The sequence below is a fragment of the Anthonomus grandis genome, chromosome 8 (assembly GCF_022605725.1).
Source record: "Anthonomus grandis grandis chromosome 8, icAntGran1.3, whole genome shotgun sequence".
Lineage (NCBI taxonomy): Eukaryota > Metazoa > Arthropoda > Insecta > Coleoptera > Curculionidae > Anthonomus > Anthonomus grandis.
Genome location: NC_065553.1, coordinates 16486255 through 16499295, shown reverse-complemented (window position 1 = coordinate 16499295; position 13041 = coordinate 16486255). Strand labels below are relative to the sequence as shown.

The 13041-nt window shown below is 28.6% G+C and overlaps 1 protein-coding gene across 2 annotated transcripts in view; it reads left to right on the top strand.

Annotated features, from left to right (window-relative positions):
• Nucleotides 1-13041, top strand: part of LOC126739476 (discoidin domain-containing receptor 2-like) — a 305530-nt gene that overhangs the window by 233589 nt on the left and 58900 nt on the right. For both annotated transcript variants that reach the window (XM_050445155.1, XM_050445154.1), the window contains exons 6-8: nucleotides 942-1109; nucleotides 1165-1298; nucleotides 7139-7346. In XM_050445155.1, coding sequence (XP_050301112.1) covers nucleotides 942-1109; nucleotides 1165-1298; nucleotides 7139-7346 — 510 coding nt within the window. The remainder of the gene's footprint in view (nucleotides 1-941; nucleotides 1110-1164; nucleotides 1299-7138; nucleotides 7347-13041) is intronic.

Sequence of the window (13041 nt, the reverse complement as noted above, 5' to 3'; positions counted from 1 at the left end):
GAGTAGTATAATCAATAGTTATTTAGTAAATTTTTTAAGAAAGTGATAAGAGGAGAATAGTTGGAAAAGCCCAAAATAAAAGACTTTTACCTCAATCTTAATAGTTGTTTAATTTTGAGGATAATTATCTGACTCAATATACAGATTGTCACTATAATGATTAGTATGAATTACGGATGCTTGAATTGATTGGCCCTTAAATGTTAATTGATTTGAATAAAAACGGTATGTCAGCCATTTTAATTTAATAAAGTGATTAAAAAACGGGATTGACCATCACTAATTAGTGATTTTAGGGATGATAGGCCTTAACTAGCTTTAAGCCTTAATTAAATTTTTCTTTACTAACTTTTTCAACATCTCTTTTAAAATTTGTCTTCTAAAGGACTTTTTTGACTTCGCCAAAAAATGTGCATGTTTGCGTTTAAAAGTCCTTGCAGTCACTTTATTTAACAATATAAATTGTTACAATCATAGCAAAAAAAACCAAGAGTAAAAATTTGATTTTCCTACTTTTGTGTTAAATATGTATTCCACGTAGCATTCCAAAATCTCCCCGTAACACAGCACTTAAATCTTTGAAAGACGTGATCCCAGTGATTTAAAATTGGCCCCCGGCTTCGGCGGATTTTTATTTTGTTTAGCAGATCGGAAGAATTTAGGGGCATAATAAAGGGGGAATACGATGGTCAGTATATAACGGGACGCTGGATAACTCGGTCAAGTAACGAAAATAAAGGCTGAAGATTGGGTTAGGATGCTGTTCAAGAAAAATTAGGAACTAAAATTGAAAGAAAAGAAGTCGCTTGAGAGACTATAAATCTTTCCACATATGATCATCTATATAAATTAATCAATACTGCATATAAACAACTTAGATCGATTATGTTTTATTTTATAATCAATTTACAACCTTTATCACTAAGCGTCTCTATTTTTAGGAGGTATCATAGCTTACACAGCTCCAGTAAGCGAAGACCTTCAGGGACTCTATGACGCTAGCTATGATGGCCATAGATCCCAAGGGATGCTGTCCAAAGGTCTTGGTAGGCTTGTGGATGGAGAAGTTGGCTTGGATAACTTTAGACTGGACATCGGTTATGGAAAAGGTTTGTTAAGAAAAGTATCATTTTTCTTTTTGTGTTACTACGTACACTTTTTTAGGAAATGGTTGGGTTGCTTGGAAAAACTCCTCATTTGACACAGGATATCTTGAGCTAATTTTTGAATTTGATCAAATAAGAAACTTCACCTCCATGCATCTCTTTACAAACAACTTCTTTTCGAGAAATGTTCAGGTAAGAAGCTAATCATGAAGTAAGCTAAATGCTAATTAAATCCTTCTTAAAGTGAGTTAAACCTGGATATCATAGATATCCAAACGTAGAAGTAAACTTTCATAATTCTTAGAAACTTTTTATAATGACTTCTAAAGAATAAATTAAGCAGGTCTTCTCTTCGGCATAACCCCATCTCGTAATTATAAGGTTCTAGTTTCAAAATGAGGAAAATTTCGCTGTCGCCCAACTTATTTGAATAATTTAACTTTAAATACAAATATGGCGGTTAAAATTTCCAGCCTGGATTATATTGTCACTTTACTATTATGAATTATTCGGCGCGAATAACGAGACAGTTTGACCTAAAGGGCAATTGTTAAAAAGTTACATTATTTAACTTGGGAATAGCAGTTTGAAGGCGATAAAGTTCCTCCAGAACAATGACTTTAAACGGTTTTTGTTTCATTTTTTTCTGAAGCTAAGTTGGTTAATTTTAAACAAAAATTTAATTATTGAATTGTAAAAATATTTTGAAATTGAATTTTTGCTTCGTACTGGATTTCTATATAACAAAAAAACGATTTCATTACATAAAGATTCAGCTGTGTCTAGAAGAGAAAAAAATATTCTTCTATCTTAACTTTAATTTGTTTAATAGTTTAGATTCTTTTATTTTTATCATTCTATATTGAAATATTTTTATTTTTAAAGGGAGTGAAATATGAAGCATTATTTAAATGGATGTACTACGCATTTCTCTACTGTGACGGTTATTAGAATATTCCAATAACCAATAAGCTAATACAGTTTTACAGTAATTTGCCTAATAAGAATGAAACATTACTGATTGGCATTATTTGAGCATATAACGAATTAGCTTTGTAACATAATTCAAATCCATGATTCTTTATTTTCTTTCTTTCTGAGTCCTTATATTTCTTCTATGTCGCACATGACATCATAAATTTTTAAGGGCATTGGAAAAAAAGTTTTAGCAAATATACAACTAATTATAAAACTGTAAATACAAAAAAATAAATAAAAATTTTAAAATATTTTTTATTGAAACATATGTCATGTATTTTATTGTTATTGATTTGAATATTTGGGTAATTATTAATATTATTTGTGAATTACTTATTATATCGGGTATTAAGTCACTTATAAAGCCAAAAATTAATTTAGAAAATACTATCTCACGCGCTTAAAAATTGAAAAGAAGAAGAAAATAGACTTATTCACGTATTTAAAGAAATATGAACTTAAATCTTTAATGATACCTTTTATTATACTTAATTTAATTTAAATTCAACAAGTTTTAAATACAATAATTTACTTGAGGTATAATAGGTATTTCGTTAGGGTGATATGTTGAAAATATATCATCAATATTTACATATTGATAAATATGTTTGAGATAGTATTTTCTAAATTGATTTTTGGCTTTATAAGTGGCATAATACTGAATACAATAAGTAACTCATTATGAATTCGTCACAACAATATAGATTTTTCTTAATACTATTTGTATCACTTCAATTTAGGTAATAGGCTAGGTTAAGTTTCTAATTAATTTATTAAAAGCCAGATACAATTTTCCAAATAACTATGTTGTCTTGTTTTCGAGTTATGGATTTTTTAAATATTATAATTAAATAAATTAAATATTATAATTAAATAAATTAAATATAAGAAATTCATTAAGAGAATTAACTACATTTTTTTTTTCAAAATTAGTAACGTTTTCTAATAACACTACGATAGGGTACAATCTATTAAATTATAGAACTTACCTACAGGGTTTTAAAAGTCTGTAATATCTGGTTTTTCGATTTATGAGCATTTTAATCGTTTTTTAGAAATAAATATGTATTATCCAATAAATTATCAAATTTTATGGGCTCTCTTTATCTATCTAAGTAGATCATTTTGAAGGTTTCATAAAAAACATTTCAAACGTCACTTCTACTATACTAGTAAGTTGTATAAGCCTACGATAGAGAACTGTATATCATAGCCATTTAAGTTATGCATTTTTTTTTATTTTATCTTTTAAAATCAGGAATTTTATCTTTTTACGTATTTAAAAATTGAAAATACCTAAAGTATAATATGCGACTAGGAATTAAGCAATATTTAACAGTTTGAAATCCCTTTATTAAATAGTTATATATATATATATATATATATATATATATATATATATATATATATATATATATATATATATATATTAATAACTAATATTAAATAATTTATCCATTGAGCATGGGAAATATTTTTCCTCTTTTACTGAAATATACCTATTTAATACGTATTAATTTACTTTGACTTATTTTTAGACTTAATGTGTTATCTCAGATTTCAATATCATAGATGAATAAAATATACAATGGTGATCGGAGGTATGAATAAATGTTTAGTATTGTAAATACTATTACGTATTAAGCAATAAAAAGCAAAATAGCATACAATAAAAAAATTAGTATACGCTCAAGAATATTTCGTCATAAAAGTCTATGTAAAAGTATGGAAGCATTTTTAAAGTAGTTTATATACAAAAATTACTATTCATTCAATAGTTTTTTTAAAGAGTTGGTTGGTCATCCCTTGAACTTAATGACTGCTTGGCAACACCTTTCCATTTCTATTAGCTCCTCACAATAATTGTTTGAACTAGCCATAGATCTTAGATGCCATAGCAAAATGACCGATTGGGAAGGCAAATTTAGTACTCGAATTTCTTGCCTTAAAATCGAATTATTAACTAGCCTTGATAATATCAATAAACATGGCGCCATTGTGCAATCCACGATTTATTCCTGAGAGAATGTGGCATCCAAGCCGGCTGTTTAAGTGAGTGGTAAGGCTCTAAAACCAAACTGACCATCTGGTATAATTTTGTGTCTGTAGCAAAATAATGAGAGCTGATTCAGAATAACTCTCTTCGCAATTTTGTTCACTGTTGAGACTAATTTTCCTATAACTCTTTAAGATTAAATTTCGATTAAGATTACATCTGCAGATTTCGATCACTATTGGAAGTACGAAAATTTAAGACGCAGTATTCTAAGTTCGCAAGAATGGATGTTAAAAAGGAGTTTCAATGCGGGGCTACTAGTACGATCCACACCTGTATTTAGGATCATTATTCTGGTAGAAAATCCATAATAATGTCTTTATATGGTAATAAGTTAGTACCGTTACATGTGACAAATGAAATCAAATACTTTGCATCCAATCTTTGACCAGAAAGCCTTCTTACATATCCGTACTCCTAAATAAATTGACATTGCTTTTACCGCTGAAAAGTACTGATGCCCACTGATTTTGTATCCAGTTTTTGGGATCTCTGATAAACGTTAATCTCACCACTTTATTCTATTTTCTTAACAATGGTTTTTTAATGACACATAAAGATTTCGCATTATAAGGCGACGTCTAATAGTCATGTCAGAAAGCTTTATGTTTATGTATTCTTCCGGTTCATTTCTGATAAATATTTTGGCAGCCTGTCACTTTCAAGTGCAGGTAATTGTAAGAAATAGTAAAAAAAATAGTTCCATACTTTTTTTCACCATTATATCTGGGGCTTGGTTCTAAAAGGGCCAAAGACATAAATCGCAATTTTTGACAAATTGACTTTAAAGGTAATGAGGTTTGGTTTTTACGACATAGACAGGTTTCTATATTTTTCTTAAGCTTGATTTGGGTATAGAGGATATTGGTTTAAAAAAAAAATCTTAAAAATGTATAAAATAAATTTATTTAAAAAAAAAATTGACATTGACCTTTTTTCATAAATAATAAATTAAACTAATAACACTTTGGCCCAACTTAAAAAAATCAAAATAAAACTAAAAACACAAGAAAATTAAAAAAAAAACTTCGTAAGTCCCTCAAATGTTGTACTTTATTTTTTGGAATGCCTAACGGTTTTTTATTAATAGGGAAAAGTTTTATTGCATTTTCGGAATTACGGGTCGATTTTTTTAATAAATTTAAAGTTTGATATGGCTCGTCTTCAGCAAAAGTGGTTTTGTATTTCAGCAGACCAGGATTTTCGGTAGAATAGTGAATGACTCTTATTTTAGCCCAAACAACAGGGCTTCCCAAAGTATTAACTGTTTTGTGCTGAAACTTTCCCGAAAGGAGTGACTTAAAATTCAAGAATGGCTCTTCCTGAGCCATCTCATGCACAAAAATTGGGGGTGTCCTAGGCACTAAACGAATTAAATTGGCCCAGTCTCTAGGAATTTCTATTTTTACTGTGGTATTTTTTCTAGCCTTTTTAATGGCTGCATGAATTTGGTTGACTTCCATAGGAGTATGTCCCGGAATAAGAAATTTGTGATATATGCTGACATGCCTTCCTTCTCGTTTAAAATATTCTTCAATAATCGTTAGCAGCATAGCAGAAATTAAAATGTTTTTGTTCTGTCCAGGACAACAATCACTGTACATAATTATTTATATCGATATTGGCCTTATAAGAAGTTATATAATATTGGATTCCTGGGGCCTATGTTCACATTGGCCCTTTTATTAAAAAAAGAGTATAAAATTGAAATGTTGACATTGGCCTTTAGCGGATTTGTAATTTTTTTCCTGTGAAAGATAGACTTTGGCTCTTATTACACATAATAATCTGGTCTGTGCCGATTTCAAAAATGCACTTAAGCCCAAATCTAAAAAAAATGACTTTGGCCCTTTTAGAACCAAGGCTTATAAGATATATAGATAGTGCTAATCTCATAATTATTTAGTTCCTTAAAAACGAAAAAAAACTAATTTTAGAAATGACCATCTCCCATCTGGATCATATTGAAAATATACGATATTGATTAAGTGGATATACTAATTTAGAAATAAAAATTACGCCATTCATAGATATGAGCGATATTAAAAAACTAACGATATTGGAAAATATGATGTTCAACTTAAAACATCTGTTTCTTTAAATATACACTGCCTATGTATATGTAATTATTGTTCATGCTTTTAAATTTATTGTAAATTATTTATACAAGATACTCAATCTTAACAAAGCTAACATTTAGTGATGAGGATTATACTATAAAAGTCAAACCGTCGTCATCTGAATAAAGAGGTTTGTATTTTATTTGAAGAAACTTGGGCTTTTCAATAAATTTGGTGAGTACAACTTTCGGTTGTAAAACTTCATACAGAATATAAAACGCAAAATTAAAATGTAATATCTATATAGTATTAAATATATAAATAAAACTACAATATGGATCGTCATATACATATATGTATATCAATTATTATACTCTAGTATATATTCCGAAAGATTTTCTTAAACTTTTTAGCAATTACAATTAATTCTATATTAGTTTTGAATTAAAGTTTTTAGTAAATTATTTATATTTAGACAATATTTCACTAATATTATTGAGCTACTACTCTTAGTAATAATCCTTAAGTAAAATATACGAGGATTCCAACTTAAAATTTTAACACTAATACTTAATAGGAGGCGCCTCGGAACTTCCCGAAGCAACTCTTTAAAAAGTTTTTACCAATAAAAGGTCACACAGGGAGTTCCGGGTACTGGGTCAAACTATTAATTTTACTTACGAATAATTTATCGCTATAAGAAGCTGGGAACTTTTCGATGCAGAGGGAGAGCTATGTTTGCTTAAAAGTTGCTAGATTATTCAGGGAACTTTCTGATGGCGAGCGCTGATCGTGTTACTAAAGCTGTAAAGCACTTAATTGCTAAGGGCTGTTTTCGAAGCGAGATTTTCTACTGAGATGACTACGGGTTTCTCTTTTTTTTTCTAAATGATGCTAAATAACTTAGAGGGTGTAAATTGAGTGTTATTTATTTTTAGGTCTTCTCGAAGGCGAAAATCCTGTTTAGTATAGGAGGGAAATTTTACAATGGTGCCATTTTGTCATTTTCCTATATGCCGGATAAAGTTCTGGAGAATGCCAGGAACGTTTCGATTAATCTGCATTATCGAATTGCCCGCTTTGTGAAGGTTCGGCTGTATTTTGCTGACCAGTATATAATGTTAAGCGAAGTGCTTTTTGAATCAGGTAAGAAATTGTTAACATTTCAAATTTGTATACATTTTTTGAATCTTTCAGGATTTTTGTATTTTTTTTTCACTGCAAACTTTTTTTAGGAACATATTACCTTTTTTTATATTATATTGTTATACCTTAATAGTATTTATGGTCATGAGATTCTTTTTAAATTATTTATTTTGAAATAATGTAAAAACTATGGCTTTTTCGTAAAACCTTTACTAAAATAACTAGGTATCTATTTTTTTTAGATTTATATATAAGTTTCATAAATATATTTCAAAAGTTACCAAATTTTTAAAACCCTTTAAAAATTATAATTAAATAATAAAGTAGCAATTGTTCGTGAGCTAGTCGTTGCATCATCTTCTACCAAAATCAGAATATAAGCAATCGGTACCTAGAACATTTATTATAAGAAGCGATAAATTATTTAAGGCATTTCAATTACGCTATAATTTAAAAACAAATGAGAATCTGGAGGTTGGTGTATTCCTTCTGACTCACCCAGTATAATGATTTAACTATTATAATTATAACTTATATATTATTATTTATATCATATTAAACACGTAATGCTAATCAAAATAATCAATTCTGTTTACTAGGTTTAGGTCTTACATGAGATAAATCATTTTTTCACCCCAATTTTTGCATATTTTTTAACTGTACAACTACGTAAGTTTACGATACATAACAAGCTCAAATTATCTGATAAAACTTTAATATTAACTAGACAAACTTAGGGTAAAAATGCACAATTCTCAAAAGCAAAACCCCCTATTTGCATTTTTCCGCTGTAAGTTCTTTTTACATTCAAAAAGTTGTGTCTAAACTTGGCCTTCCTCCCGGTATGAAAGAGAAAATACGATTCTCGCCGACACGGCTCGCATAGAAATAAGTTTTGCAAGTAAAATAAATATAAATTTTAATAAAACCCCCCTCTGGTATTTTTTTCTTTTTATGCGTCGTATTTTTTAAGAAGTGCCTACTTACGGTGGTTTAGGAGGTACGCGGAGTCTTGTTTTAAAGATTTCGCTACTGTTATTAAGGAAAAAGGAGCCTTTTAATATATTTTTGTATTAGTACGTAGAAAAGAAGCCTGTAATTTTTTTGAACCTATAATAAAGACATGCTAATTTTAAAAATAGGTTTAAAATGTTTATTTATAAGTTCTTATGTTATAGAGCACATACCCAGTCTAAAAAAGCACGTATGAAAGCTGGAAAAAATTAATCAAAGAGGAGACATCCATAGGCTCGTGACAATTTCCAACAAATTAACAAAATAATAAGAATAAATAATAGATTAATGGATAGAGGTAAACAGAGAGGTGATTCTGACGATTATCAGCCACTAGTAAACATATCACTTTTTGAATGTAAAATAAAAAATGTTAAATGTAAAATGTAAATAAGATTTTGCTTTTTTCTTTTAAAATTTACCAGATAAGGTAAACCCCGCGCCGTAAGAAACAAATTCGTAGAAAAGCATTTTTTTATTATCTTATAGTAATGGGCTTGGGCAAATTTCACCCTTCAGTTAATGTAATTTTAAATTAATTCTAAACTTCAATATACCTCTTTTTTCACATTTCACAACTATTCAAAACAGGTAGTCTATATGTTCGAAAAATGTAGGGAATAATAACGCATTTGTAATTATATTTGTGAGTGAAGGGATACTCTGTATGTTCTAAAAGATTAATTTGTATTGATACTACTTAGTTAAATCATTATATTTACATTCTTATATAAATGTTTAAGTCAGAAACTTCTACTATAAAACTATTGATCATTTAAATATTCTTATAACCGGCACAGTAGAGAAAGATGTACCCGTACCATTTAAGTTATGCTTACACTTTACCATGGTAAAACTAAAAATTTTCAATTTCTCTTGAAACAAATTCATGTATTTAGTCTTTTTATTAATTTAGAGAAAATTTATTTGTTATTATATTATATGATATATAAATTTAACAATAACATTTTTCATCCAAAAAGGAATAAAAATAAGGAGTGAAATTGTAAAGACTAGGAGTCTTAAATAAATTTCAAAGTAAGTAAGTTTCATAGTATCCTAAGAAAATATTTTAATTAAAAAAAATATAGAAAATTACTTGATTACATAGCTTCCGATGTAAAATTAGTATAAAAATTTTATTTTTCAATTTTATTGAAATTACTGCAACAATTATAACAAATAATTTCGTTATTAAAAGATATTTGATTTGGAATTTGACCAATTGTATAATATGTATATAACCAATTGTTATTTGAATGAATTATCAAAATAATATATGTATATAAATTTTTATAATAAGGTTTTATTTTATTTTTCTTTACTAAATAAGATTATCATTTCTAAGTTCCTGAAAATACGTTTAAATGATAGCTGTGATTTTTTATTACATTTAATTAGGTAAATTTTAAAATGAATTGGAATGATTAATTAAATGAAATATTCCACGCATTGTGTTTTACTTATAAAAAATAAAATCTAAATCATATCAATTATTAGTTTTAATTAAAATTAATTAATTGTTTGTATTGTGTTTAGATTTTTAAATAATTGATTAATTGAATTAAGAAAAAAAAAATTAATTAATGAAAGTTCTTGTGTCACTAGAACTTTTTATTGTAATTTTGTCATGTTTAATAAAACGTGTTTTTTTTCTCAAAAAGTCACTTAGCTTTTTATTTAGTTAAATTAATATTTCAGAGATTAAGTATCTGTATATATCCTTACCTAAGCCATCTTAATATATATATTGTTTAAATATTATATTTATAATTTTCGTAAACTTAAACAAAGTGTAAATGTACCTTTTTAGAAGTAATGACATATCGTGAGGGTATAACTTTAATAGTTGTAATCTCATATCGGTTGAAAATCGCGTCTCACTTTTCAGAACTACATTTTGCCACATTACCGATTTAAATTTGATTCTCGCATGTAAAGGAAATGTGTATTTTTCCCTAAACTTAAATGATCTTATCGAGCGAGCTACTTTGTTATATTTTGAAAGGGTATTTGTTATGCATGACATAAATTTAAACAGATTTTTTTTGCCAGTTTTTTTTATATTATTACTGGTCTTATTTATGCTTTGTATCGCTTTTTATATTTCGAAATTTTTACTTAATTATATTACAAAAATTATTTAATATTCCTACATTTAATATATTATTATATGTATACACTCTGGAGTCAAATAAAACTCAGGTTTTAGATTTTAACACTGCCGACGTTTCGACTTATATTAGGCAATTCTCAGGGCGATAAAAAGTGAAAATCTCTTGTAGATAAACATTATATTTTAAAGTTATATAAAGCATAGTGAACCTCAAAAAATACTTATAATATGCAATGGTCTTACAACGTTTCCAAGATGTGCCAGGGCTGACAATACACTTTACGAGACTTTTTTAACTTAAAAGTAGTTTTTATCTGCTATTTTAATTTTTAATTTTCACCCTAATTTATAGATGAATAAATAAATAAATTTTTTGTATAGTTAAGAAATCATAATGAGGTCATACTTTCTTGGCAGAGTATATATAAGTAAAAAAAATATTAAGTATTTGGATTATTATAATATAATCTCTTGTATATATCGTAATAATGAAAGGAACAAATTCATTTAACATTCAAGTATTTTTTCTTCTTTTGTTTTTTGAACACATCGATTAGTATTGTCAGTTTTCTTGAAATAGAAAATTTCGATACATCGATCAAGTAGAAACTATGGCGTCAACATATTTTTTTTTAATTGAACATCCTGTGTATCATGACGTTTTACAATTTAATGATATATTCTTAATACTTTTTGTGTAAAAGGTGCCTGTAAAAAATTATTACTTACTAATTTTGTTGATCCTAAATTTTTACATTACTAACTTTCGTTAAATCACAAATTTCATAAAAAATATTAAACATGGATCAGAATAATTTCTCTTATAGCAGATGAACGTATATGTCGCTAATTTAATAGACGTTAATCAATCCAATGTATCTCGAGCGGTTGTTAGGTACTAGGAAACAGAAGAGTACGACAGGCGACCAGTTCCAAGTCGAATGCCATGAACTGCATCCATAGATAATCAATTTTTGATATTGTTGCTCTTCATCGAGCAACTCAGCTCGAACATGAGTTAGCTACCACTGGAAATGTACAAATACCTTCAGTTCAGATACTGTAAGACACATCCAGAGGCCATCTGGAATAGCTCTCACTGCTCCTCATCTTACCGAGCACCGGTTAGCAGTCGCAAGAGAGCACTTAAAAATTGGAATATAAATGATTGGGGTAACCTGCTCTTCACAAATGAGTCGAGATTTTGTTTATACTCCTCAGATTGACAGACAAATAGTGAGCACTATTTTCACTGAGGCTATTTATAAAACATTTATCAATTTCGGAGGAGGATTTATAATGCTCTGGTAAGAAATATCTCAAAGGGATTTGGTACTGCGTGATAGGGCCTCTGTAACTGTCGACAGATATACTAGAGTGGTAGATAGCGCGTGTACGAGTGCCTGCGACAGAGCACCGCCCCGCCCGGCCCGAGGACGTGAATCGGGATTAGTAAACAAACATCTGACTTTCGTGGGAGCTGTGTCGTTTAGCGATAAAATGACCCAAAATATTACGCAAAAATCCAGGCATTTTTAAAATATTTATTCTAATGCGGGTTTTACAGACATGACAATGTGTAAAACCCGCATAGAATTGTAATCTTAAAATGTTTAATATACTGTGTTTTGCATAATGAAAATTAAAGCGTTATTTTAATAAAAAATAAAATATCAACTATAATAAAAATATAATAAAAAATCAGAAATAAACAAACTTAATAACATATCATTTTTTAAATAAAAGACAGATATACTATATATATTTTGGGATAACAACTCTTCTTAATTAGTAAACATGTTCTTCTAATGCGTGCTAAAGCATGCTCCGCGCAGCTGGAATAGTTACTAAATTTTTTTAGGAGGTCGATATCAGAGTCTTGGACAGGCCGGCATGCAGTCCGGAATTAAATCCGATTAAGCATGTTTGGAACCTGCTCTACAGAAGGGTGAGATCTAGAAACGTCCAGTTTTTCTAATTGCTAATTTTCAAGATGTGCTACGGTTATTAACTGCACAATAGGAATCTGGACCTGGTCGGGATGTGATACAACACACGTTACTAGATTTTTTTAACTCAAAAGTAGTTTTTATTTCATATTGTTATTTTTGACTTATAAACTATTTATAAAGTTTATTAAATGTCATTATAAACATGATATAAGATAAGAAATATTTCAATAAGAAAATTAAATGCAGGTCCAATGTAACGCAAAAATAAACACAAAATATTCAATGCATAATTTTACCTTAACCTGAAAATCCGCCTAAAATTATTATTTTCTTATTCATGCAACTTTTCACTTATGCTATTGAAGCATCGCCAGTGGCGCACCTTGACGGCATTAGCGAGCAACGTCTTCAGTCAGTTGTATGAATTTTATCTGAGATATACAGGGTGTCTCACGACGAATAGACGCGATCGATATCTCGGAAACTAATTTTTCAAAAATTTTGAAAATTTGGTAACATGGCACAGTCGATGGGGGCTACACAACTAAAATATTTTGACAGTTGTGACGTTTCCGGTTATACCGGAAGTAGGTGTCAACTTCGTTATTTTAAA